At 38.0% G+C, this 27,189-nt stretch overlaps 3 protein-coding genes across 7 annotated transcripts; all 3 read left to right on the top strand.

The window, feature by feature from the left end:
* Positions 1-1,085: 1,085 nt before the first annotated feature.
* On the top strand, positions 1,086-2,305 carry LOC126703102 (uncharacterized). The gene has a single exon (XM_050402015.1). It carries the CDS (start codon positions 1,170-1,172, stop codon positions 2,085-2,087), a length of 918 nt encoding a protein of 305 aa, XP_050257972.1. The 5' UTR covers positions 1,086-1,169; the 3' UTR covers positions 2,088-2,305.
* A 13,106-nt stretch (positions 2,306-15,411) lies between these two features.
* LOC126703682 (transcription factor GTE10-like) lies at positions 15,412-21,520 on the top strand. Of its 3 annotated transcripts, none has more exons than XM_050402734.1 (11): positions 15,412-15,608; positions 16,215-17,648; positions 17,731-17,779; positions 17,882-18,040; positions 19,610-19,683; positions 19,805-19,874; positions 19,991-20,071; positions 20,151-20,269; positions 20,385-20,451; positions 20,579-20,709; positions 20,790-21,520. In XM_050402734.1, exons 2-11 carry the CDS (start codon positions 16,311-16,313, stop codon positions 21,060-21,062), a joined length of 2,361 nt encoding a protein of 786 aa, XP_050258691.1. In that variant the 5' UTR covers positions 15,412-15,608; positions 16,215-16,310; the 3' UTR covers positions 21,063-21,520. The 3 variants fall into 3 exon arrangements, with proteins under 3 accessions (XP_050258691.1, XP_050258692.1, XP_050258690.1); XM_050402735.1 differs by having other exon boundaries at positions 15,832-17,648; positions 17,731-17,773; XM_050402733.1 differs by having other exon boundaries at positions 15,832-17,648.
* An 810-nt stretch (positions 21,521-22,330) lies between these two features.
* Positions 22,331-26,895, top strand: LOC126703681 (3-oxoacyl-[acyl-carrier-protein] reductase, chloroplastic-like). Of its 3 annotated transcripts, none has more exons than XM_050402730.1 (11): positions 22,331-22,607; positions 22,710-22,852; positions 24,137-24,190; positions 24,502-24,582; positions 24,666-24,711; positions 24,780-24,874; positions 24,966-24,998; positions 25,534-25,668; positions 25,840-25,933; positions 26,474-26,556; positions 26,650-26,895. In XM_050402730.1, the coding sequence occupies exons 1-11, from the start codon at positions 22,448-22,450 to the stop codon at positions 26,680-26,682; spliced, it is 957 nt and encodes a 318-aa protein (XP_050258687.1). In that variant the 5' UTR covers positions 22,331-22,447; the 3' UTR covers positions 26,683-26,895. The 3 variants fall into 3 exon arrangements, with proteins under 3 accessions (XP_050258687.1, XP_050258688.1, XP_050258689.1); XM_050402731.1 differs by having other exon boundaries at positions 22,361-22,382; positions 22,710-22,847; XM_050402732.1 differs by having other exon boundaries at positions 22,447-22,607; positions 22,710-22,847.
* The last annotated feature ends 294 nt before the right edge of the window (positions 26,896-27,189 follow it).

Raw genomic sequence — 27,189 nt, 5'->3', positions numbered from 1 at the left:
AGCCCTGCAGCTGGCAATATATTGTCTCTCACTTAGATCAATACCCCCCAAAAAAGTTGCTAATCTCCCTTTGTAAATGAATAATGTTATTCACGCTGAATTGACAAATTCTTTTTTTTTTATTTATTTAGATCTACTTCTAACATTTTTTTTTTATATGACAACTAGTTAAATTAGTAGTTATTTATAAGTATTTTTTTATGACTAATTTTTTTTTTTTTTTTTACTCTAGACTTTTAGAGGCTCAAGGTAGACTCACAATTTCACAGGCTAGCTGATTCCAATTTCCAACAAGCAGAAATTCCTACTACTTGCCACTTTAGACCAGGCAAGGCTGACATATCCCAAAATACCCATTACCATCAAAGGCAAGCTAAAAAATTAATATCAAACACAAGGCTATTTCTGTACTCCAAATTAAATAAAGATAGTTAAGGGCATTATATAAAGAGTAAAGACCCATTTCCTCAACCAAAAAAAAAGAAAGTAAAGAACCACTTTTTTTTTTTTTTTTTTTTAATAACTTTCCCTTTCCCCAATCACGGAGACCAAAGAGAAAAAAATCCTCTCTCATCCCAATCAATCAAACGGTCCAAAGTTTTCTATAAAAGAAAAATGAAAAATCCAACGGTCCAAAACATTAAAAATCTTCTATCAAACCCTCCACAGGGCACAATCACAATCCCCATTCAATTGGCCCACGTGTCCACCTTCTGGAACCCCAAAAAATTCATACACTACCTCTCGAAATCAAAACCCTACTACTACTAGTACACCCCATGACCCCAACAGTACACATTGCCCGACACACAAAAAAAATAAAAACGCTTACGTGCCCCTTTGTTGTGTCTAGAACCCGACACTTCTCGCTCTCCCATTGGTCCCCTCGTGGGGGCCAATAAGAAACTCAAGCTGTCCGTGGACCCCACACCCCAGTTCTACACTTGTACTCTTCCCTCACTACAGTGCCCACGTTGCCTCTCTCAACCAATCCCACTCTGCGCTGTTCAAACCACTGTAGCGCACGTATCCCACATCACACGTGTCGCGACCCCATCTCCCTATAAATATACCTCTAGTCCCAGTTCCAAACTCAAAACCCAGTTCAAAAACGCTGCATTTTTGCTAGAGAAAGATAGAGACAAAAAGACACAGACAGAGAGAGAACGATGGATGGGAGAGGAGGGTGTTGTATAGCGAGGTATGGTGCTAATGGGGTTTACGATATGTCCAAGATGGATATGATAATGCTAAGGTTCCGGCCAATAGCGCCAAAGCCGGCTGCCGGAGCTGGATCATCAGGCGGTTCCTCGCCGGAGAAAGCTGACGCGTACGTGAAAAGTGGTGCGAGAGGGAAGAGGAAGTATGTGAAAAGCAATAATAGTATTAGTAGTAATAGTAGTGGAAGTTATAGCAGTGGTAATAGTAGTAATAATAAGCGGTGCAATAGTAAAAAGAGAAAGGCTTCGCCGGAGGTGGTGACTCTGCCTTTGTTGCCGGAGACGCCTGACCGGAAGGACTCGCCGTCGAGGCTGTCTCCTCCGGCGGAGAAGAAAGAAGCAGCAGCTAGGGCTAACTTGCCCGTGTTGCTGAGCTTTGATGGGAAAAACAATAACAGCAACCAGGAGGTGGGGTTTTGGTCATCAGATCGGACGGTGGTGATGGGGGTGGGGTCGTGTGTGATCGTGGAATGTGTGAATGACACGTGGATGGTGGATGGGCAGCTAGGGAGTACAGATGAGGAGAGGAGGATGAGTTTGGAGAGGGACACGTGTCCCGGGTTTGTATCTGATGGATTGGGGAGGGTGACGTGGACTAATGGGGCCTACAGGAAGATGATGATGATGGGCCATGATCATCATCATGAGGTGGCGGTGTGGTTGGTGATAAAGGAAGAGAGTCTGAGAGAGATAATGGCGAGAACGCTAAGCTACACGTCGTTCACGTGCAGGGTGAGGCTGGTCCAGTACGATACGTGTGGGAAGGAGAGAAGCTCGATCACACTGCCTTGTGATGTGTGGAGAATGGACGGTGGTGGTTTTGCATGGAAGTTGGATGTCAAGGCTGCCCTCTCTTTGGGTCGCTAAAAGCCGTCTGATTCTGATCATTAACATATATATATATGTATAACAAGTACTAAGCTTTGGACCTATGGTACCTTATTACTCTTTTTTTCTTTTCATAAATGTGAATATTTTTGGGTTGTTGATGATGATGTATCTTCTTTTTTTGTCTACTTTTTACTGTTCTTCCACGTTCTTGTCTCTTAATACCTAGCTATTCCATGTGTTTTGTTGTGTGTTAATCTGTATGTGACCGTTATTTTTGTTCAGAAGTGAATTTAAAAACTAATTCTCTCATGTAATTTTATAGTACCTTTGTTCTCTGTCATTTGGTATTATATTATATATTGTGATTTATGACCTATATTGAAATCACATTAAAACTATATAAAGGGACTTAAGTTATGGTGTAGATAGTGCCAGAGCGGACTAGTTTTCATTGGGTTCTAATAGTTTGGAAAGTTAGGTTTTGCGCAGAGAGAGAGAGAGAGAGAGAATATAGTAAAAGAGCAAAGAAAGAAGGGTAGATTTTGTAGGGGAGATTGGGAATAAGAGAGATGAGTACATGTGTGCCCACTAGGGACAGGTGGATGAGAGAAGTTGGGTGTGTAATACTAATATATTGAGATCTTTTGAATAATCTTTTGTTGGCTAATTGGCTGGTGAAGTGGTGAGGTGATAGGTATGATCACTTTGCTTTTACCATGTTTGTTCTTCAACTCTCTCTTATCTCAATCTCTATTGCACCACGTAGCTGCATGAACATTGTTCTCTCTCTTCAACCCTTTTTTACCTTTCCCCATAAATGGTATATATATCTTAATTACTATCTTAGCTTATAATCTTAGTTTCAAATATGGTATTGATGCCTTGATTTTCTGTGAGAGATTCTTGGATTCGGATCTTAGTGACGGATTAACGAATATTTTCTTTTCTTTTTCTTTCTTATTATTTTCTTAAAAAAGAAGTAAGGGATAAAGAAAAAAAAATAGTGAGTATTGGATTAATACTAGTTAAACCCTCTTATTATAGACAACCACCTGGTAGGCGAGATGGTATCTCCTCGAGTTAACAAATAAAGTTAATAGACATTTTTTAATACTATTTTATGAAAAATATAAAAAATTGTCTAAAAAGTTAATTATTTTTTTTCATATTTTTATAAAGGATCTAGATTAGGTCTAGTGTTTTTGGTGTACTGGACCCAGTCAGATTGTGACACATGTCTAAAAATGAATACGTGTCACCATCTCAACGGGTCCAATGCAACTGGACACTGGACTCTCCCTCTTATAAAAAAATGCTTTTAAATTATCATTAACTTTTCCCAATAACAAAATATTTCTAACCATAAAATCTTGATACTAAGGTGAATGTGTGTTGTCACAACACTCACTATAATAAATCCTTTATTTTATAGTGGGGTGGGAAAAGAAAAAAATGAGATGATGTTTTAATTAATCTAACAATATGGGATTGATCGTTATTTATTTATTTATTTATAATTTGATAGTTACAATATGGGAGGAGTGAGTCTTAGATGTTTCCGTTAAAAATATATAAAAAAAAAAAAAAAAAAAATGTCATTTGGGCTATAAAGCTTTGACAGATCAATAGCTATTAGTCAGTAATTTAATTTGAGCTAAGAGTGCTTTATTAATTATATATAGTAGCCAATGGAAACATGCACATGTATTGCTTGTGCAATCCAATCTTATTTTATATAAAAATAAATAAAATATTGAGTTTAGTACAAAATATTTAAATGAATATGATTTAGAAGTACGTATATGATAATATAGATAAAAATCAAATAAGGAGAAAATGTGAATAGATTGGTAGGGGTTTTGTATCTTTTACAAAAAGTTTTGTAGGTAGATTGATATATTGGACTCTTTGTGGTCCAACATATCCGTAATATGTCACGTGGGGGGAGCTTGTACCAATCGAATTAAAGCCTAGTCTGGATCTAATTCTAAAAGAGCAATTCTTTTGAAATAGTTCAAACTTTGATGGGTGATGCCTTAATAATTTAATCAAATCCTCTCTAGCTAGATCTACCGATTACAGAAAAAGGGGATAAGAACTCTTAAGAATTTAGAAATGCCATTTTCTTGAAGGTCATTTTTTGAATCTTTCTAGACCTCGGACCCTTTGGAAAGTCAGGTAGGTCAAATGAAACAGGACCAAAAACACATAGAAAGACATGAATATGTCATTTTACCCTTATTTATTAAGTGGGATTATGGGTTTAAATACCTATCTTTTGTTAAGTAACTTAATAATATATGTATTAAGCTTAATTAGTTATCATCCATTCATCCTCAATATGATCATCATCATATTATATTCTTAATGTATAAGATATTGAATGATAAACACTTTCTAGAGTGAGCCAAGTTAGTTTATAATCTTATTGTTTCTATTATAAATTGGTTTTAGTTGTAAAGTACAGTTTAAACTTGAGTCAATTGTTATTTTTGTTCCTAAAGTTTTATTTTGTGATATTTTTTGATCCTAAAGTTCATATTTGTTGCCAAATTCATCTTTCCGTCCATAAACAATCATTAGCTATTAAAAACTATATATTGTTTATAATACTTAAACTATGAAAATCATTTAAATAAAAAGCCACACTAACACCTAAGATTTTAAATATAAAGAAATCACTAGAGTGGAGCTCCATCAATGGTGAAAACCAGACAAAGTGTACCCATATCACAAAATATACTCTAATCACTCTTGACCAAACCCATAAACACTACAAATCCAAATTGAACTTACGAAACATTCGGCTACCCCAAAATCACCACATGCAAACCTCCCAAACCAAATAACTAGCACATATTCACCATCTTTGATCAAAATTACAATCACCTTGCTTAATTTGCCTTCTAAAGCCCTACTCAATTTCAGCTGCCACTCTTGAAGCCCTAAGTTGTCGATGAGCATTGTTGTTGCACTACCAAAGAAAAAAAAAAAAAAAAAAAAGTCTAGCAGTTCCTATAGGAGTGGTTATATGTGTTGGGCTTTGAGTGACATAATAGACTCGAGTGGGCTGTTATGGCAGTTTGATTAATTAACCAGCATTGCCTTAAGTCTTGGAATGTGGTCTTGAGTCGAAGGCTTCGACAGAGACTACAAGTGAAAGTGAGAGGAATCCAAATAAGTTAAACTTGTCAATTAACCTTTGTAAGAGATGGGGTGGTTTCGGTAGTGTCTTAGGGTGGCAAAGAGGAAGAGAGATGTAGAGGTAGAGATAGAGAGAAATGAGATGAGAGATATGGTTTTTGGTTAATGTGTCATTTTTATTATATCTTTAATCTATAAGAAAATTATATATGTAACTTTAAAAATTGTTTAAGAAAAACTAAATAACATTAAAAATTACTTATATAAGATACGCTGATTTGTGCCGAAATAATGATGATTTGCGCTTTGTTTGTTTCAGCATTAACGTTTTTTGGAAAATGGTTTATTTTCCAAATAGCATTTTTTAGAAAACTGTTTTATTTTCCAGTGTTTGGTAACAACCCTGAAAATGAGCTTGAGAATGTTTTCTGGTGTTTGGTATGCAATTTTTTAAAAATATTTCTTATATAATTTAAAACATATATATTATGTAAACTATCTAATGTAATTGTGGGGCCGGAGAATTTGTGGTCTCGGCCCACTTCATAATAGGGCCCAAGACCCAAGCCGAGGAGAATAATTTTTGAGGACGCGAAGTAAAAATCCAAAAAAGGCCCAAATATATGGCCGAGGACGATCTTATGCTCGGTACCTCACAAAACGCCTGGAGAAAAGGACAAATTCAGTACAGGGGCAGGACAAGGGAAAAAGCTTCCAACACCGTAGTATAAAACCCTGCATCTGACAGGCCCATACTGCAGACCATGCTATTTAACTTTTTCAACCACCCCCAACCACTCTATGTATGGATTGATAGGACAGCTCTATACCCCAAAAAGTGAAACTTACACGTGGATACTGAAAGGGAAGTAAACACTTGTATAAAAGGGAAAGAGAGCTAAGGGGGAAGGGGATCCCCAGAAAAAAGAAATCCTAAAAAAGGGAGAAGGGGAAGGATACTACGCTCCTCGGACGTGGTCCGAGGACTTAAACCCTACAAGCCGCACCGACGGAAGGCTTAGTTAGTCAAGCCAAGTCCACCCTCATATAAGCTTCCATGAAAGCTACGACTAAACCGCTGTCCTGTAACCCAGGCCAAGCCTTTCAACCCCACGCTCTACAAATTGTATTGTTTGGGCCCTTTACGTACGAGCCCACAATCATGTGTGGGTCGTTACAAATTATGTCCCTACAATAATCATTATAAATAAAAAACCAAGAATGAATTTAGTTTTCATTCTAATTAATCTAAAATTTTGACAATAAATACAATCAAAATTAATTAGCTGTCAAATTTTTATGATCTCTACCACTCATCTTGCTCATATATATAGACAATAACGTATACACACACACACACATTAACCATTTGTCTACTATGGTCTACCACAAGTCTTCAATATTACTCTAAATTATGTATTTACATAATATACTGCATAATTTATCATCACTACATAGTATCTACCAACAAAAAAATTATTTGCCAACAAATGCAATTTTCCTAAACAATTATCATTCATTATATAACAATATTATTAGTCCACGGTAAAGATTGTCCCATGTAAAAGCAATTTAGAGTAATATAGGTAATATGTTTAAAATTTTCATCTTTTACTTCATTCATTCTTTCTTCTTCATCTTTTTTTATTTTTTATTTTTTTTTGCACTTTAAGTATGAAAAAGAATAACTTCTACCTAGAATCCATCCAACTGAAAATTTCTTAGAGAAAAAAGAAAATTGAGCTTGAAATTCAAAGCAAAGAATTGGGATTTTGGTAGAGAGGAATGAAATAATTACCGTTGCAAATTTGTTCTCTTTTGCAAGTTGGAGCTATTGACCGATCAGTAAAGGAAAAAAAAAAATCTAATCAGAGAATTGTGTTACAGAGAGGAAGAGAAACATGGAGAAAAGAGAGACAATTAAAGAGAGAGATCTATGGGAAGAAGAGAGATCAGAATTAGTGACAGTGGGGGTGTGAGGAGAGAAAACTTACCATGAGAGAGAGAAGGTGCCAAAAAATTATGTTTCTCACAACTATAGATGAAGATAATATTTATAGGAGATGTAACGCGTGAGAGAGATATTGTTTTCCATATATATATTTTTTTTTTTGAAAACAACCTATAGAAAATAAGCTTTATTTTTATTAAAGTTTTCTATTGATCAAAGATAGTTTTTCATTGACCATGTTTTTTTTTGTGCTACCAAATACTGGAAAATGTGAAAAACTATCTTTACAGAAGGTTTTCCAGCGAAACAAATGGAGTGTTGTTAATGAATACAAATCATCTGTACCATTTTTTGTATTTCATTTTATATTCTATCAATCACAACTTGCTATATATTTGTTTAACTTTCTTTATAAAATAGCCAAATTTTAAAATGGAAAAAAAATAAAGTCATGATAAATTGTGATTGGTGGAAAATAAAGTGGAATACAAAATGTGATACATAGTTGTAGGGACACGATACGCAACAAACCACAACAGTTTTGGGTTCGCACGCGAAAAGGCCCATACAATATCATTTGTAGAGAGTGGGTTCGAAAGGCTAGGCCTTGGTTACCCGGCGGTGGGTTTTTGTGGTGTTCATATGTGTTTAAGGCGTTTTCACCCCTAAAGTCTTTCTCCTGGAGGTGGACTGGGAGGCCCCCCTTCTTGGCCATTTTTTTCCAGTCCTTTCTCCAGATTACTTACTTTTTCTTTTATACTAGTCTGCGTTCGCTTTCCTTCGTCCACGTGTAGGGTTGACCTTTCCAAGACTGGTACTTGTCCCGTCAGTCTCAACCCAAAGTCGTTGGGGGTGGTTGATAAAGCTGAAGAATACGGCTCTGTTAGGTGCAGAATGTTGTATGGGAAGGGTAGTAAGGGCAGCTTTTCCTTGATATTTTAGATTTCCTTTCAAGTTTGTTCCTATACCGTTTTTGCCCCTCTTCTCGGTGGAACTTTGGGTCAGCCGAGGACTGAGCTGTCCTCGGCTGCATCTCCGGGCCAATTCGTGCTTTATGTTACTGAGCTTGGGCTATAGCCTTCTTTGGCTTGGGCCCTTGGACTCTCCCCTGAGTAAGTGGGCCTGGCCCATAAATTATTGGGCCTCACAACAGCCCCTCAAAACCCTGCTGTCCGACCTCATGGTTGGAGAGGGGGGTTTTGATAATACCGAGCCTTTATTATGGCTCATTTAATTCAGCCTTTCACTGACGTTGGCAATTCTCCACCTGCCCAGGAAATGCACCGGTCTACGAGATGTTCTTCTTGATTTATTCACGATACGTTCACGCCGTTTGGTTATCCGAAGCATATCTTTAATAGTTTCCCTTCACGAGACCTCTCAGATTTAATGGTTACTGATGATGTGGGGGAGCGGAACGGGCACATTCTTGTTTGCAGGTTTCCTTGGAGATCTGAACACATTTAGTACCCTCCTCTTCGTTCTTTATATAAAGAGAAAAGACGAGAGTTGTTTCTCCCATACATGAATCCCTTTAATCCCCCGGAAATCTGAAATCCTTAGATTTCTCCCAGAGTTTACTTTTACCCTCTGATTATACCTCAACCTGTAATACGTTCATCATAGTCATAAGCAATGAAGAAGCCATTCCCCTCCCAAAAACACCATGTTCTAATAAAACTCGAAATGGCTCGGTCAGGGCAAGGATGGCGGAGACTCAAGATTTGCCTCACCTTCCTTTCAGCCAAAATCCGAAGCAGGGCCTCGTCATGTCTCACTTTCGGCGTGACTGAGTCGAGGACACCCATTATCAGTACCACCCGCTCTCTCATGAGCATATCTAACATGGCACCAGTGTGTTAGAAGTCAGGACTAGGGCAGGGACTAAGTGTCCCTGCTTCTTCCTCTCTTCGTTCACTGGCGCCTCCTTTTGCCTCTCTTTCTTCTTCTTTCCACCACCAGATCCATCCTGGTGCTTTTCTTTCTCCCTCTTTTGCTCTTTTTTCTTTCTTTTCATCTCTTCCCTCTTCTTCTCCTCTTTCTTTTCATTCATCTCCTCCATCTTCCTCATTCATCTCCTCCATCTTTTTCTAGAGAAGGTCCTTCTCTCAATATGGGCGATACTGAGGCAGAGTTTGGAGGGACTTCGGAGACGAGTTTAAAAGACACCTGACCGTTTACTTATCTGTATTGCTGGTTTTTTTTTTTTTTTTTTTTTTTTTTTTTTTTTTATTATTGTTTCAGCAGTTCACCTTTTGTATAGGCTTGTTTGAGCCCCTCTTTGTACGTTGTAATACATCTTTATATTAATAAAAATTGTTATCATTTTACTTCGCATGCTCTATCTCTATGTTTCCGAAATGATAATGCAATGCATAGACATACAATCTTGTAAAATTGTTTTTGTTTTTAAACCATGACCGACGTCTAGGATCGAAGTTACGGTTAATAAAAAGATCTTGCCCGAATCGGTCGGGCACAATATCGCCGACCTTAGAGTACAATACCTAGGTCCTTAACCCCTTATCAAAGAGAAAGGCGTTTTTACGAATTTGCAAGTGTTGTTCGGCACAGTAATATAGCATTTGAATCAATGACAATTAGGGCCAAAATACTTGCTAAGAAAAAGATGTCGCCATATCTTTAATAGAATTGTTTGGCACAACAATGCCGACCTGTGAAGAAAGATACTTACCCCAAAACTAGCCGAGATGAGAACTGGATGCTAGATACGGTGTAGGAAGTAACCATCCGAATAGTTGGTTTCCCAATAGGCTTGAGTCCGAGGACCATGCAATGCTTTGGCCCTGCCCCTGAACTCAGTCTCTCCCTTTCCTCAGGTATTTCATGAGGTGCCGAGCAGGAGGTTGTCCTCGGCAATGGCTAGCCCTCGGCGTGGGCCGTAGCCCTTGGGCTCCCATGCAGAACGGGCCTGGGCCGCAAATTCACTAGCCCCACAATATCGGATTAAGAGGCATTCTTGTACCCTTTGGTCACGCGGTCCCCTTTGACGTCCCAGTGTTCGAGATGCGCCTTCACGAAAATCCTTTAATCTCATGGTTGCAGGTGGCGTTGGAGATTGAGCCAGAGCCATTTTGTCTGTAACGTTCCTTGGGACACTGCGTGAATTAAATGCCACTTCCTTATCATTTTAAATAAATAGGGGAGGAAGTTGCTTTACTTACACACAAATCCTTCAGTTTCCTCCCAAACCATAATCCCTAAGCCATAATTACAACTCCCCTATCCGGTGCTATCTTCCCATAGTATAACATGTTTGGGGCGCGGGCTGGGGTGAAGGAACTCCCTCCGCCACAGCGGCGCCGGGTCCTTACGAGATTTAAGGTAGTATGGTCTGGGCATGGGGGGCACAGATTCAAGAAAATACTCCGTCTTGACGAAGGGGGAAATGGTGTTTCTCCTTCTTTTAGTCAAAATCCGAAGCAGGTTCTGTTCACGCCAGATTTTAGGTGTGTCAGAAGAAAGATTCTCCGTCATCAGCGTCTCTGCCTTGTCGCAGGCAAATTTTGGGGTAGGCTCCTCAACTTCTGGCTCCCTGCACCTTTCCTTCAACGATGTGAGCCTTAAGTTGGGTTCTCTGCACCTTTTCTTCGGCTGCGCTAGCCTGAAGCTGGGCTCTCTCTGCGCCTTTTCTTTGATGGTGCAGTTCCCAAGCTGGGTTCTTTTGCTGGCTGAGTTATGGGCATGTAAAAGTATAGAGGAAGAACGAAGTCTTGAAGCAGCAGCCAACCTCTCCTCTGTGCCACCTCCTCGGCTTTATCTTATTCTCTTGTACCTTTCTTTTCGATTATGTAGTTCGCTTTGATATAAGCTGATTCCAGCTTTTCATTGTACGCTGTACTATTTCTTTGTTTTAGTAAAAAGGGAAATTTATTTACTTGTTTTGAATACTTTTCTTTTTGCAACACTACTTTGTGAATGGGTGTGCTCCATGTGTGTTTTTCTTCAATGATACTTAGAGCAGGAAACCTTGAAACATAATCCAACTAATTCTGATTTACCGACACTACCAGGCATTATAACGATAATTCATAGCAAGTTAGACTTAGGAAACTAACCGAGGTAACAGTTGGATATTCTGTAGTAAGTGCGAGAGTACCGTCCGAGAATGATAATCTCTAAATAATTCATCCGAGGAGGTGACTGAGCAGTAGGGAACTCCGATTGTATTTTAGGCAACATATTGTTCTATATTGCATCGATCCCTTTGGTGCTGAAGATCCGAGAGCAGACTTGAGAATCCTCGCAATTTAGGAATTAACCCAATTGTTAGTGGAGAGTTTCCCTCGGATAGATCCTAAGGTCCATGTAATGTAGTTTTTCGTTGTAAGTAGTTGGTTTCCCCATAGGCTTGAGTCCGAGGACCATGTAAGGCCTTGGTTCTGTCCAAAACTTGTAGTTTTTGTTGTAAGTAGTTGGTTTCCCCAGAGGCTTGAGTCTGAGGACCATGCAAGGCCTTGGTTCTGTCCAAAACTTGTATTTTCGTTGTAAGTAGTTGGTTTCCCCAGAGGCTTGAGTTCGAGGACCATGCAAGGCCTTGGTTCTGTCCAAAACTTGTAGTTTTAGTTGTAAGTAGTTGGTTTCCCTAGAGGCTTGAGTCCGAGGACCATGCAAGGCCTTGGTTCTGTCCAAAACTTGTAGTTTTAGTTGTAAGTAGTTGGTTTCCCCAGAGGCTTGAGTCCGAGGACCATGCAAGGCCTTGGTTCTGTCCAAAACTTGTATTTTCGTTGTAAGTAGTTGGTTTCCCCAGAGGCTTGAGTCCGAGGACCATGCAAGTCCTTGGTTCTGTCCAAAACTTGTAGTTTTTGTTGTAAATAGTTGGTTTCCCCAGAGGCTTGAGTCCGAAGACCATGCAAGGCCTTGGTTCTGTCCAAAACTTGTAGTTTCGTTGTAAGTAGTTGGTTTCCCCAGAGGCTTGAGTCCGAGGACCATGCAAGGCTTTGGTTCTGTCCAAAACTTGTAGTTTTTGTTGTAAGTAGTTGGTTTCCCCAGAGGCTTGAGTCCGAAGACCATGTAAGGCCTTGGTTCTGTCCAAAACTTGTAGTTTTTGTTGTAAGTAGTTAGTTTCCCCAGAGGCTTGAGTCCGAAGACCATGCAAGGCCTTGGTTCTGTCCAAAACTTGTATTTTTTGTTGTAAGTAGTTGGTTTCCCCAGAGGCTTGAGTCCGAGGACCATGCAAGGCCTTGGTTCTGTCCAAAACTTGTAGTTTTTGTTGTAAGTAGTTGGTTTCCCCAAAGGCTTGAGTCCGAAGACCATGCAAGGCCTTGGTTCTGTCCAAAACTTGTATTTTTTGTTTATTTATTTATTTTTTAAAGGTTAGCTCCTCGAATAGGGTGGAGGAAGTCAGCTTGATGCTTGAAGCCCCTAGATTTGCCCACGCCATGGGCACTGCGAGGCGTAGCCCCTAGTGGGAACTTATGTTGGAACAAAAACAATGTGTCGCCGGTCGTAAAGGCATACTCATAGACTCTTGCTCGACAAAAGCCTAACTCCACTATCGCCTGAGCCAACGCGCAAGCCTTTCCCACAAACGGCGCCAATTGTAGGGACACGATACGCAACGAACCACAACAGTTTTGGGTTCGCATGCGAAAAGGCCCATACAATATCATTTGTAGAGAGTGGGTTCGAAAAGCTAGGCCTTGGTTACCCGACGGTGGGTTTTTGTGGTGTTCATATGTGTTTAAGGCGTTTTCACCCCTGGAGTCTTTCTCCTGGAGGTGGACTGGGAGGCCCCCCTTCTTGGCCATTTTTTTCCAGTCCTTTCTCCAGATTACTTACTTTTTCTTTTATACTAGTCTGTGTTCGCTTTCCTTCGTCCATGTGTAGGGTCGAACTTTCCAAGACTAGTACTTGTCCCGTCAGTCTCAACCCAAAGTCGTTGGGGGTGGTTGATAAAGCTGAAGAATACGGCTCTGTTAGGTGCAGAATGTTGTATGGGAAGGGTAGTAAGGGCAGCTTTTCCTTGATATTTTAGATTTCCTTTCAAGTTTGTTCCTATACCGTTTTTGCCCCTCTTCTCGGTGGAACTTTGGGTCAGCCGAGGACTGAGCTGTCCTCGACTGCATCTCCGGGCCAATTCGTACTTTATGTTACTGAGCTTGGGCTATAGCCTTCTTTGGCTTGGGCCCTTGGACTCTCCCCTGAGTAAGTGGGCCTGGCCCATAAATTATTGGGCCTCACAATAGTGATTGTTTGGATCTGGCTAAAAAAACCAGCACGTCTACGTCTGGCATTTTCCTTTTTTTTTTTTTTTTTTTATGCATGCGTTTCTGGGTAGGAGACAAAGTTACTGTTCACACATTATTCATGGGACCCATAACCACTTTATTTAGGGAAAAAAAAAATATTAAAAATGGGTCACACGGCACTATTTATACATTCTAAAATTATTTTGCTATAGTGTTTTCAGTTTTGAGCAAAATAAACTGTATCCAAACGGACCCATAAAATTTGTATTCTTATTTAACGCGGCTAGAAAGGACCAACATGAAAATAAATGCAAAATTTAAGGAGTACTAGTTACCACCCCTATTAAAGTATATGACACATATAATGACATAATAAAAATTTATAATCACATCCATAATTGCAGGTAAAAAATATTTAAAATAAATTTAATAAAAAATGCAATTTAAAATATAGATAAATGTAAAAAAAAAAAATACTAAACCAATACAAAATATAGGGTAATATTAACTTCAATTATATATATTTAAAAAAAATAAACAAATCTTAAAAAAAAAAAATTATAAGTGAGGAAAAGTCAACTCTCTTGTCCTCCCCTCCCATTCTCTTTAACTGATGATTATGATACAGCAGAGAATAAAAAAAAATCTCATAATAATTGCATTTTCTATTTCCTTTGTGAAGAAATATATATTTTATGGATATGATCGAATTTGATTCTATGGGGTCCACTCTACAAAAAAAAAAAAAAAAAAAAAAATTACATTAGATGAAAACACCAATAGATTCTGGGTGTAAACTAGATTTGAACCCAAGTTCGTTATTCAATGACAAAGATTAATTTAAGACACACACACACATGTTTGCTCTTATAACTTCTACATAAGTCTCTCCCATGAGATGCTATAAAATTTCAAATTTACCAAAGTTCTTTATCTCTCACTTTAATAGAAAATAAGAGTATATGTTATTTCTAATATTGAGTGCTTTGGAGTATAAATAAGAAGAAATTTATACCAACAACATGAATTTTGTAGCTCAACTGATATGTTATGGTGTTTCTTATTAAAACATTCAGAATTTAATCTCTTCTCTTTTATTATAACTATCTATTTGTCCGAAAAAAGAAGAGAAAAAAATCTATACCCATTGGGCTTCATAAAAAATAGCCCTTCAACCTAAAAGCTTTCCATTAAGCCTACAACCATTAGAAACCCAAATTGGGCTTGTCTTTTATCAATCTGGCCCACACATATACACATGTTTTGCACTTAAAATTTTTGCAGAAGTCTCCCTTGAAAAAAAAAATGATTACTTATTTATGTCTAATTTTGAGTAGGTTATGAAGAAATTTACACTCTATTGGGCCTGATCCAAAAAAGCCCATTAAGCCTACAACCACAAGAAAGCCTGAAGGGGCTGGTCTTTCATCATTCTAGAAGGAAATTGTTTTTTTTTCCTTTGCGGGTAATAGGTAAAATTTTTTTTGATTATAATAAAGATTTTTTACTCACCGCCGTAATAATAATCTCTGAGCTGTAAAGTTGAAATCTAGCACGTGTGAACTACGGACAAAAGTAGATTCACTAGCCGCATTACGTGGCGGTAAAAAGTCAAGACCGACACATGTGGTCGGCCAAAATCTCACATTAACCTTCTCACACTCTCAACTAAACGAAAAAGTACTATACTCGCATCAAAAACCACCACACGTGTCCTCCTCAACCGCCAAACCCACACCGTGTCCCATAACATCGCGAGTATCATGCGTTTCCATATTCGAGCGCGTGTGCCCTGGGTCCTTAATTACCAATAATTAATTAATTCGCAGAGTTTTTTAGTTTATTTTTTTAAAATTTTTTATTCAACACGACCCACACAGCACCGTCAGATCTGAATCTCACGTGCTAAAACAACGTCCGAATAGTAACCGTGCGATGCTATTTGGATTTGGGAAATTAACGGTTAGGATCGATTTAATTGCGGCGGGCAACGAGGTCCGTGTGTGCCTATATAAAGCGTACCAGCTCATTAGCGATCTCACGCATTATATAGCATTTTAGTTTTTTCTCTCTTCTCTTTCTCTCTCTCTCTTTTTCTCGCTTTCGTTTCGTGTTTTTGCTTTCGCTTTTAGGAGGCTGGAGAGAGAAAAAATTGGGGGTTTTTGGAATCTAGGGTTTCGGTGGTGGTGGTCGGCCGAAATTGGGAACGGCTGTTTTGCTTGCGCGCGCGCGCGAGCGAGAGAGATCCAGGTTTTGAAAAATTGGATTCTTTAGCGAAGCAAAATTCTAGGGTTTTTGTTTGTTTGCGTGTGTTAAATCGTTTTGTGTTTTTTTTTTTCTTTGTTCGCATTGTGTTTGTGCGGTTCTTGCAATTGAATTCGGATCTAGGGCTTACATTTTTTGGGGTTTAGGGTTTTTATTTTTTTATTTTTTTGCCTTTTTATAAGTTTTGGATTTGTTGTTTTGGTTGTAGGTTTGGATCGAGAGTTACCAAAAGAGGAAATTTTTCTAGGGTTTTTGGGGGGTTTGCATTGCTTGGATTGGGTCTGTGAAATTAGTTGCGGTTAGGGTTATTTTGTCCCTAATCGTAATTTATCGTTTAGTGGATTTGGAGATTGGTTTTGCGGGAGAATTAAGAACACTGTTATACAAAAATAAGAAAAAAACAAGTTTAAAATTTGGCATACTATTATTTATTTTTGAGCTCGAATGTTATTGAAGAGAACTGAACAAGTTGAGCTCTTTTGGGCTAAAGTTTTGTTTTTGAGATCATTTCTGAGGATTAAGGGAAATTACCCAATTGGGTAATGATGGGATTGTCTTAAATTTGATTCAGGTTTTGGCATTGTTTGGCAGATTTGGATATCTGGGAAATTTCTGAAAGATTTGTCGAGGGGGGGGGACATTGCTTATTGTCACAGTTGATATGTGCAGTTATTGGAGGTTTATCTTATGGCACCCACTGTTCCTATAGAGTTCATTGGACAGAAAGAATCGACCCAGTTTTCACATTTGCAAGTAATGGGGAAGTCAAGGAAGTACTCTAAAGGGCTTTCCACTGGTTTTGTTCCAGATTACCGTCATGCCGTTGTTGAGACGATGGGTGAATCTGAAGGGTTTGCTACCTCAGGACGTGTAAATGTGGTTTCTGAGGATTCATATGCCCCTAAGAGGAAATGCATTAGCTTGAATGCTGATGGTTATGATAATTTTGGTATCCCCATGGAGGTTATGTCTATATCAAAGATGTCGCGGACTGAAAGGAAGGATTTAGAGTTTAGGTTGAAAATGGAACTCGAACAGATCCGGGTTCTTCAGAGGAAAGTTGCTAGTATAAGTGCAAATCCTATTTTACTATCACCGTCTAGTGATATCCGGAGCAGTAGTGACGGGCAAAAGAGGCCTCCACTAGATGTTTTTCAGAGGCCATCTGAAGTTGCCGCCCCACATGGCAAGAAACGGCCTCCTCCAGGACGTAATGGTTCCCGTATGAAAAAGAGTACATCGGGGCGTTTTGAAACTGTGAAAGGGGCTGCACCAGCGAGCACTTCCAATGATGCGTTAATGGAAAGATGTAAGACATTGCTGGAGAGTATGATGGCACATCAGTCTGCCTGGGCATTTAATGAACCAGTTGATGTTGTTAAGTGGAACATTCCGGATTATTTCACTGTCATTAAGCATCCAATGGATTTGGGTACAATTAAGAGTAAGATGGCTTCAGGTGAATATACCAATCCAGCAGATTTTGCTGCAGATGTGCGGCTTACTTACTCGAATGCTGTGACTTACAACCCTTCCACAAATGAAGTTCATCATATGGCCAAAGCACTAAGTAAATTTTTTGAAACAAGATGGAGAACTATTGAGAAGAAGCTTACAGTTAGGACTGATGAGAAATCACAGCCTTCATCAAAACCCGTTCTAATAGAAAGTGAAACTACTACTCAAATTCCACCTGCTAAAACGAAGAAAAGCCTGGCACAGAATGATGCTAGTGTTAAGTCAGAGCTTGATAGGCAGATAATGCCTGCTGAACCAAAGCAGGTAATGACTGCTGAGCAGAGGCAGGAAGTGGGTGCAGATTTGCAGGCTTTGATGACAGAGTTGCCTGAAAATATTGTTGATTTCTTGAGACAACATAGTGATGAGCAAACTGATGAGGATGAGATTGAAATTGGTATTGATGAACTCAGTGATGATACCCTGTTCACACTAAGGAAGCTTTTAAATGACTACATGCTGGAGAAGCAGAAAAACCAGCAGAAAGCCGAACCTTCTGAAATGGAGGTATTTCTTTCTTTCCTGCTTGTATTTGTCTTATTTGTTTATGCAACTTTTATCTGATAGTTGTTTGCTTTGCTTGATGCAGCTTAATAATGAGTCAGGGATTAGCAATTCATCGACACAACCATGTAAAGGTTATTTATTATTTTTTTTCTCTATTCAACTTTATAACCGAACAGCTGAAAATGTGCATCAGGCAATGGCTGTATTAATTCTAACTCCATTCATATTTTCAGGCAATGACCCAGTTGACGAGGATGTGGATATTGTTGGTGGTAATGATCCTCCTGTTTCAAGTTACCCCCCAGTAGAGATAGAGAAAGATGCAGCAAATAGAAACAGTAAATGCAGTAGTTCAAGTAGCTCCAGTAGTGATTCAGGCTCTTCATCCAGTGGTTCGTGTTTCTGTGTAGTGTTCATTTGTTTTTTGGTTTCACAATTTGCTTTCAATTTACTGAAATTTGGAGAGTGGAGTGGAGGATTTCCCTGTAAGCCTAACCATTTTAGATCAGTTCTCATTTGAGAGACGCATGTTTGAAGATATTATGTACATAGTTTTTATACACACTTTGAAACGTTTTTTTCTCTTGCCAAATTTGAGATTTGCAACCCCCTCCCAAATTCCCCCCCCCCCCCCTAAAAAAAAGCTGGAAATCATTCCTTTACCTAAGAAAGAAACCTATGGTTTTCTTTGTATAAACATTTCCTATTGTGCCTTTGATAAGTTGAAGTCTGTTTTTCCACCTTATCAAATATATTTAGTTACTGTTAAATTGGGAGTTCATTTCTTCATTATGCTACTAGATGTATATATATTTTACTAATTTTTTAAGAGCTGTTATTATTTTTTAAACTCTAATGTCTAGTTTGATCTTTCATATAATAAAATTCATCTATTATCATGCATCTCCATAGTGAAATTCTTAAAAATTTTATTTTCAATATAAATTACCAAATTGCCTACCAAAGTAAATAAAAGAAATTACGATGGAACCAATGAAGTTTTCAAAACCATAAATGAACAAAAACACTAACTGATAGAAGAGCAAAATTTTCAATGTAAAATGAAATCATGGAAAAGTTCATTATTTCTCTCAAATTCTTATTTTAAGAGGACCATTGGGTTTTTTTTTTAATTTTTTTTTTTTTAAGGTGTGAGGGGGTGGGGGGAGTGTTGGCCCCCCAAGGTTGCAGGTAGTTCTGCCCTGGCTTAGTTTTCCTAGAGCTTGGTTTTGTGGTTCTTTAGGCCATGTAATGCCTTTACTTGACTTATCAAAGAAAAGGCTTTACTTGTAGATTGAATATGGCCTGTAAATTTCCCCTGCATGTAATGTGGTTATTGGCTTTTGTTTACTGGAAGCTCCTACAGAGGGTGCTTTGTCAGCAACTTTGTTGTTGAAGGTCCAGGGCCCGTTTGTTTTGAAATGAATGAATGATGTTTTATATACTATTTTAATGAACAGAAACTTCATATTTTAATTTGAAATGCATTTGCATGCTGATGTGACTAGGTCCTAATGGATATATTTTCATGACCTAAAGATGTCTAGATGTTAACAGTGCATTTAATTCCTAAAACTTTTTGATGACTTTTTGACTTACAGGGTAGGCTGGGGGTGAAGCTAAGAATTTCCCTCTCTTAGGTTATACTTATTTGTACTTATTCTCTTTAGAAGGGGAAAAAAAAAATATATATATATATATATATATATATATCAGGAATTAAATTTCTTAGCTGAGGAAGAGAGCATTGAATGGCCATTTATACTGGTAATGACTTACAAGTTTCAGCTGCTGCTCATCAACTATCTTCCGAAGTGGGCTTATGAAAATTTATATAGGCCTTTATGTAATTGTGCTTTTAGTTGGAATGATTGTTCTATAACTTGTTATTATTTTAGTTTAACATGTGATGCTCCTTTTTTTTTTTTTTTTTGAAAACTTGTATGCTATCTTTTTTACAGATTCAGATTCAGGCAGTTCTTCTGGGAGTGAACCTGATGCTGTTAAAGCTTCAGCTCCTGCTAGTGCTATTAAAGTATGTCATAATATCTTGGAAAAATTCATATGAGCATTCTGCTGATTGAAATTTTATCTCTCTCTCTCTCTCTCTCTCTCTCTCTCTCTCTCATTGAGAATTTTCTCATCTCCTGTGGCAGGAAAACTTGGGTTCTGGATCAAATCTATATCAGAAAGAAAGTGATCCTGATGACGCAGAAATTGAAAACAGTGAGTCTTTAGGTTATATAGTAACATGGGATGTGCTTCAATTATGACATGGTGGCATTTGTCTTCTTTTTAGAATAGTGAATGTGCTGAAGCTTGATGGCCTATTTCTTGTACAGATTCAATAGATGGGATGGGGCTAGTTGAGCAGGACTCCCAGTCCAAGCCAATTTCTGCTGAGGCAGATGGCCATCAAGATGGTAAGCATGAAATCATGCAGAAAACTATCTGCTGTTAGTTTTGGGGCATCATCTCACCCTTCATGCTGTAACATTATAGGGGAGAGTGCTCCATCTAAGAGGCAAGTCTCTCCCGACGACAAGGCTTATCGTGCAGCTCTGTTGAAGCGTCGATTTGTGGACACCATATTTAAAGCACAAGAAAAGGCACTTGAAAAGGTTGGTTGCTCCTATAGGATTGTTACCCTATATTAATCTAGAAGCTAGATGTATGTTACAAACTGTCTTCCGTACTTTATTTTACTTGTTATTTACCATGTGATACTGGGTTCAGGGTGAAAAGGTGGATCCCGAAAAACTCCGATTAGAGAGAGAGGAACTTGAAAGGCGGCAGAAAGAAGGTCAGCATCTGCTTATCTTGAAGCCTCACTTCTGTGTCATCAGTGCATTTTTGTATGCCTTGAGCCTATCCTAAGCAGTTACTAAGCCATACTAGATTTTGATTTTTGCTTTATATTTTGTCATTAGAAAAAGCACGGTTGCAAGCAGAGGCCAAGGCTGCTGAAGAGTTTCGAAGGAAGGCTGAAGCAGAAGCTGCAGCTGAGGCCAAAAGGAAGAGGGAGCTGGACAGAGAAGCTGCACGTCAGGCGTTGTTAAAGGTAAGATGTACAGCCCATGTGGTAGAAGTGAACTTCAACTTTTCCTTGAATGCTTTTAGAAAATTTCTGGCTTTTTGCAGATGGAGAAGACTGTTGAAATCAATGAGAACAGTCACTTTTTGGAAGATCTAGAAATGCTTAGGGCTTCACATAATGAAGATGCACCAAGTTTTAGAGAAGAGACAATCTTAGACGTGTCTCAAGATGTGTATAACTTCAAACTGCCGGGGAACCCTCTGGAACAACTTGGACTATACATGAAGGCGGATGATGAGGATGATGAAGAAGAAGTTGAACCGCCCAAGAGTGCTCCAGAACCAACAGATGATGTTGAGGAAGGAGAAATTGATTAATTAACTAATTTCTTCAAATAGTGGTACTAATTGAGGAGCAAGAATTGAAAATGGTGATCTTGTGGAACATTGGCCATGCACCTTGGATCTCCATTTACATTGTTTTGGCTTAAGGGCCAATTTGATTGTGTGCTTCAAGATGAAACGGAAGAAGCATGATCAACAACCATGGGTTTGGAATGGGGTTTGGGTTTGGGTTCTTTAAGATAAATTTTTGGTTTTGGATTGGGATGAGGTGTGAATTATTGGCATATGATTACTTTGTCACCCATGGTGGGATGTGCTGTGGGTTTTTGATGGAAGAGATGTATCAATCAGGATATTCAATTTTTGTTTGTAAAAATGAAATTCATATATGTAGTTAGTGGTATTAAATTTTAGTGAAGGTAGAGCCGTAGAGGTCCAGTTCCAATTGTAAAATGTTCAAAAGCTGAGACAAATGGCATTTTGTTTTTTTTTTCATGTTTTTTTAGTTTCTTCCTTAAATCGCCCGAGCATTTTGGCTGGGGAATCCAAAGAGGGGTAGAGTTGGAGGAGACCCCGCGGGGGGGGGGGGGGGGGGGGGGGTGTGGTGTGGGGTTTGTTTATACAGAACCAGACTCCTTGTGGACGCTTTGTACCAATTCTTAATTGCCTATTGAAAAGTGCTCAAGTTGAATTGAAGAAAAACCTAAACATATGATGTCTTGCTTCTGATGCTTCTATCAAATGTACGCTTAAGACTCGTCTTATAGCTTTTAATGCTATAATTGGTACTTTCTTGTGTTTCAAATAGAAATGGCTTGAGTTTAAATCCCTCCACTATCAAATTATTCCTAAAATAGAATTAGTAAGAGAGAGAGAGAGAGAAGTGTTACAAAGAGATAAAAATCACATATAAATTTTTGAATTTCTCTCACTATCTCATACACAAACATACATACAAAGGATACAAAGGAGGAAGATTAAAGATGAATAAAGAAAGAATATTTAAAAATTAATAAAAAAATAAAATGTCTAAATTTAAAATAAAAAATAGATGTTTGAGTAGGAGATTGGGTTCGAATTGGGGAAAAAGTTTGTTCCTATTTGTTTATGTAGAAAATGAGTCAAGCTCAAGTCCAATGTTATTCTTGATCCATAGACAAGTTGAGCTTAATCATAATAAGGTGCTTGAATAAACTCGGGAATAAGATTGCTCAGTAAAAAAGAATAAATTAATCAAAAATAAAAGCTAATCAACCAATAAGCTTAGAATATATATATATATATAATTGAGTTCATAAACATGCGCTCCAGCATGACTTGTATTCAAAAGAAAAAGAAAAACTTGCCTGCACTGTGAGCAACTCTCTCTCTCTCTCTCTCTATCTCTGGCGACTATACTTAGCTTTCTCAGATTCTCAATGGCGGCCACTTTTTCGATGGCCTTCAATTCAACCGCGAAACTCTCTTCCTCCTCCGTCCGCCGATTCTCTCACCTCCGTAGCCTCCGGCCTCCACTCTCCGCCTCTCTCCGATCGCCTCATATCCTCCATACCTTCCCATTCGCAACAACTTCCTCTGGTCTTACATAGTTTTGAATTTCCGTGTTGCAAACTCAATTGCTCTACTATTATAATTGTGTGTGTGCCTCAAATGCTGATAAGGTTTTGGTTAAATTCACAGGTGTTAGAGCTCAAGTTGCGGCGGTAGAGGAATCGAGTGTAGGTGTCGAACGGAATGTGGAATCTCCGGTTGTTATTGTCACCGGAGCTTCTAGAGGTATCGGCAAGGCCATTGCTTTGTCTCTTGGAAAAGCTCCTTGTAAGGTCTCTATCTCTCTCTCTCTCAGAAACCACAACTACTGAACATATTTCACCTCTAATTCTAAACATTTATCATTTTGATGGTATAGAAAAAGTGTAAATGTGTGTAATTCAGTGAAAGAAAGTATAATTACTGGTAAAGTTTGAGTTTTGATTTTTTTGCAATACAAAGTTTGGAAGCATGTTAGAAAAAAGGGTGAGACTTATCTCTATCTAATATTATGTTAGAATTTGTTGTTGGAATTGGGATTGGGACAGAGAAGAGAAAACGAATTTATGTAGAAAGCCTTAGTTGCTAAGTCTTTACAACTTTACTATAGAATTGTGTGTTACAATGAGTCCATTGGGGTATATATATATATATATTATATAATTATAGGACCTAAGAAGCATGGACACTTCAAAACCCCAAACGTGTCCGTGTCTAACATGAGTCTGTGTCAAGGACACTTCTGCATGTGTGTCCTCGTCATGTTGGGAGAAAGAAATTATTTTTTTATTGAAAAATTATTCTTTTAATTTTAAATATGTTTTTAAAGAATTTGATAGTTGTTATTTTATTTTGAAAATTGAGAATCTATAAATAAACATAAAATTTGAATATAAATAAATATATATAACTAAATATATTAATTAATTAATTGCGGTATCCCACCATGTCGTGTCCTAATTTTTTAAGAATTGACGTGTCACCATGTCTTGTCTCGTGTTAGTGTCAATATCCATGCTTCATAGAGTAGGACTAAACCTAGGCTGCTAATCATAGGGTCATTTAACCTGCACTACAAGTAGCTCTTAGTATATTGAATCTAGACCAATTAGAATGGGCTTGGACGTTGGGCTTTGATATGTCTAACACATGTTCTTTAGAAAAGTAAGGTATGCGATTTTATGTGGATTGCCTTTAATTACTGGATTTTATGCTTTTACCACATCTTTGAGTTACACTGTTGCATGCCAAGAAGCATAACCATGGGAATTCCGTCATCATCGTATGTTGATTTATTTTATCTGAATAGAGCATATGAAATGATGAGAATGCTTCATGTATTGCTTTATTCTAATCAGTATATATGTCCATTTGTTTGAATATTATGCTTCTAAAGCTTCAATCTGAACAAGGTACTTGGTATCTCAAATGTGTTTGGCTTTTGGATTGTTACTACTTGCTAGTTATAATAAAGGTTGGGTTTATGGGTGAAGGTGGTCAATCATGCTCATTGTCAAGCTGTATAATAGTTGTAGTGGTGAATATCTCTTGTACGTTTAAATTCCGTCATGTTACAGGTCCTCGTAAACTATTCAAGGTCATCAAAGGAGGCTGAAGAAGTTTCAAAGGAGGTGTGCTCTCTTTTTCTGTTTCTGTTTGTGTTTCTCTTTCGTTCTTTGTGTGTGTCTATATATATATTTCTTGGTTTTCTGTCTCAATCTTTGATTGCTTATAAGTTCCAGCCACCTTGGTTTGTGGCTGTGTGTACTTACTGCTGCTTCAGTGATCTGGATATGTCAGATTATTTATTGTAAGTGTTCCATTATATCATTCTTTAAGAATAAAATTGTGCTTATAAATAATAAGTGGCTACACCACTACACCAAGTTGTTACTCAGTCATGAGATTACACAAGAGAGTGAATGCTTGTCTTTTCTTGCAGATAGTGGCATGTGGTGGTCAGGCTCTTACTTTTGGGGCTGATGTTTCAAAAGAAGAAGATGTGGAATCGATGATTAAAATTGTAAGAAAATGCACTTTACAGTGATGGAAATGCCTTTCAATTACTGTTTGCATTGCAATGTCACTCAACTCTCATATTTACAGGCGGTTGATGCTTGGGGAACAGTTGATGTCTTGATAAATAATGCAGGTTAATATTATTTCAGCTATTCTTTTCTTTTTTGGTAATTTCCACCAATTGTTTGGCAAATCTTTCAGGTATAACACGAGATGGATTATTGATGAGAATGAAAAAATCCCAATGGCAGGATGTTATTGATCTGAATCTTACTGGTGTATTTCTCTGCACACAGGTGTGTATTCAGGAGACTGATTATCTAGCGTTTTTGTGTTTTGAAGCTTGGTTCTGTGTTTTTTGACCTACATTATTAGTACTTTTTGCAGGCTGCCGCCAAAATTATGATAAAAAAGAAAAAGGTATTTATCATCTGCGCTTTTGGTTTTGACAATAGAGACAAATGATCTAAACAAATGAATTGGCACGATGTAAAACCAATAGGGTGCCACAACTTCATAATATTCTGAAACGGTACAATTGTAATACAGTAAGTACACCTGTAGATGCAATATGTATAGATCAAGTTGTAGTGGGGATAATGGTGGAATCGGGTCCTTCAGTGGGGTGATGGAGCTAGATATGGTCATAGCCCATAAGCCAAGCATTTGTAAGGTACCTCGTAACTGTGAATAGGTAAAAACAAAAGGCTAATCTTTGTTTACACATTTCAACAACAAACACTGAAGAAGAAAAAACCAAGACTAAAAGCCTCATCTGGTGATTCATGCATTTAAATTAGGCTTCAGCTCAATCAACATAGTTTTGACTTTTCTCATTGACAAATGCAGTTGAAATTTATTTGTCTGAGTAATTATACTTTTTACTTGAAATTATATGTCCAGGCCATTCTTCTTTTGATTCTACATCCTTTGCATTCTGCTCTTTGTTTTTCAGGGAAGAATAATCAATATAGCATCTGTTGTTGGTCTGGTTGGCAATGCTGGACAAGCTAACTACAGTGCCGCAAAAGCTGGAGTAATTGGGTTTACAAAGAGTGTTGCAAAGGAATATGCAAGCAGGAATATCAATGTAAGTATCTAGGATGAATACCTTTATGTTTGAGTTACAAGATATACTCCAACAAAGTTCCAATGCTACTTCCTGTTCAAGTATAATTTATTCTTTTAGTTGGCATTTATTCACAGGATTATGTTGCATCTACTTGACTATTGCAACTAAGAAAAATTTCTCTTTCTGTAGGTTAATGCTGTGGCTCCTGGGTTTATTTCCTCTGATATGACTGCTAAGCTTGGAGAAGACATAGAGAAGAAAATTTTGGAGACCATCCCCTTAGGTGAGATGAAAGATAACTTCTTAAGGTTAATGGTGGTATTGCTTTATCATTAAAATTGCATTATCACTACTTTTGTTTGAGCATTATTATGAAATCTATTGTAATTCCTTAAGAATTATTTATGAGAGAAAAATTATAAGCAATGGAACAACTATGATGTGATTTCATTGATAAAGCCTGTAGCTCATACCCTTCAGATTTGCCCCAGTCGTCCATTGATTTTAGTTCAGTCAGTTGGCAAATTTTAACATGGAGGTTCAATTAATACTACAGAAGAATTTCCTACAGAAGAGAGGGAGGGAGGGGGAGGGGGAGGGGGAGGTGGGGGGTGGGGGGGGGGGGGTGGGGGGGTGGGGAGGTTGGGTCAGGATAAGAGTTTCACATGTTTCTGCTGTTCTGCATTTGATAATTGAAGCAAGATCCTATAAGATGATTGTGCTTTGTTGATTTTACTATAGTATTTAATCATTTATGTGAAATTGAAATGCTTCAGATCTTAGTACTATGCTTGCTTATCTAAAATTTTAACTGTCCTTGCAGGGCGATATGGCCAACCTGAAGAAGTTGCAGGACTAGTGGAATTCCTGGCTCTTAATCCAGCTGCCAGTTACATTACTGGGCAGGTATTGTTTAGCAAATGATATTTTCTCTCTTGGCCACCATTGAACATTTTACTCCAGTTTAGGGGTTCTAATGCTTGTATTGCTTTATTGCAGGTCTTTACCATTGATGGAGGAATGGTGATGTAGACAGCTTTGTCCCAAGACCTTTGCCCAGCTTCATCTTACAGGAAAACTGACTGAAAAGGCTCTTTATCAATTTTCATTATAAATATAGTTTTTGGTTGTAGCAGTAATTATTAAGCAGAAACAAGGTTTTGTGTTTGAATTATATAATTGAAGTATAGGAAATGTTGATTTTTATCCCCTAATTTAAGGTTGGTACTTAATACCTGTGTTCAATCATGCTTCTGACACAATAATCAAATCTGAAGAGGTAGAGGCTCATTATTAGTATTAAATGGGTTTTGTTACAATTGCATGATATGCATAGTAATCAACTCATCCATCGTATGCAAAGGGCCTCTCATAACAAGTGGATCTCACAAATGTGTGAGGCTCACATTGTAAAAGGCATGCATGCAGAAAATACCTCATATGCATTGAATTGGTGGGCCAAGACCAACATCTGTTTGTAAATTTTTCTTATTTGCAACCCGATGGGTCGGACTCACTAGCACAAAAAATTTCAAAGAT

Source organism: Quercus robur, chromosome 10 (assembly GCF_932294415.1).
Source record: "Quercus robur chromosome 10, dhQueRobu3.1, whole genome shotgun sequence".
NCBI classification, from domain to species: domain Eukaryota; kingdom Viridiplantae; phylum Streptophyta; class Magnoliopsida; order Fagales; family Fagaceae; genus Quercus; species Quercus robur.
The sequence above is the reverse complement of the archived record's forward strand: the minus strand, read 5'-3'. Positions and strand labels throughout refer to the sequence as shown.

Excerpts from the sequence above, each read along its gene's own strand:
- LOC126703102 (XM_050402015.1), top strand. The coding sequence starts at position 1,170 with ATGGATGGGAGAGGAGGGTGTTGTATAGCGAGGTATGGTGCTAATGGG.
- LOC126703682 (XM_050402734.1), top strand. The coding sequence starts at position 16,311 with ATGGCACCCACTGTTCCTATAGAGTTCATTGGACAGAAAGAATCGACC. Across the intron at positions 17,649-17,730 it reads CCGAACCTTCTGAAATGGAG|CTTAATAATGAGTCAGGGAT; the intron begins GTATTTCTTTCT and ends TGCTTGATGCAG. Across the intron at positions 20,710-20,789 it reads CACGTCAGGCGTTGTTAAAG|ATGGAGAAGACTGTTGAAAT; the intron begins GTAAGATGTACA and ends GGCTTTTTGCAG.
- LOC126703681 (XM_050402730.1), top strand. The coding sequence starts at position 22,448 with ATGGCGGCCACTTTTTCGATGGCCTTCAATTCAACCGCGAAACTCTCT. Across the intron at positions 22,853-24,136 it reads TTGGAAAAGCTCCTTGTAAG|GTCCTCGTAAACTATTCAAG; the intron begins GTCTCTATCTCT and ends GTCATGTTACAG. Across the intron at positions 25,934-26,473 it reads TTTGGAGACCATCCCCTTAG|GGCGATATGGCCAACCTGAA; the intron begins GTGAGATGAAAG and ends CTGTCCTTGCAG.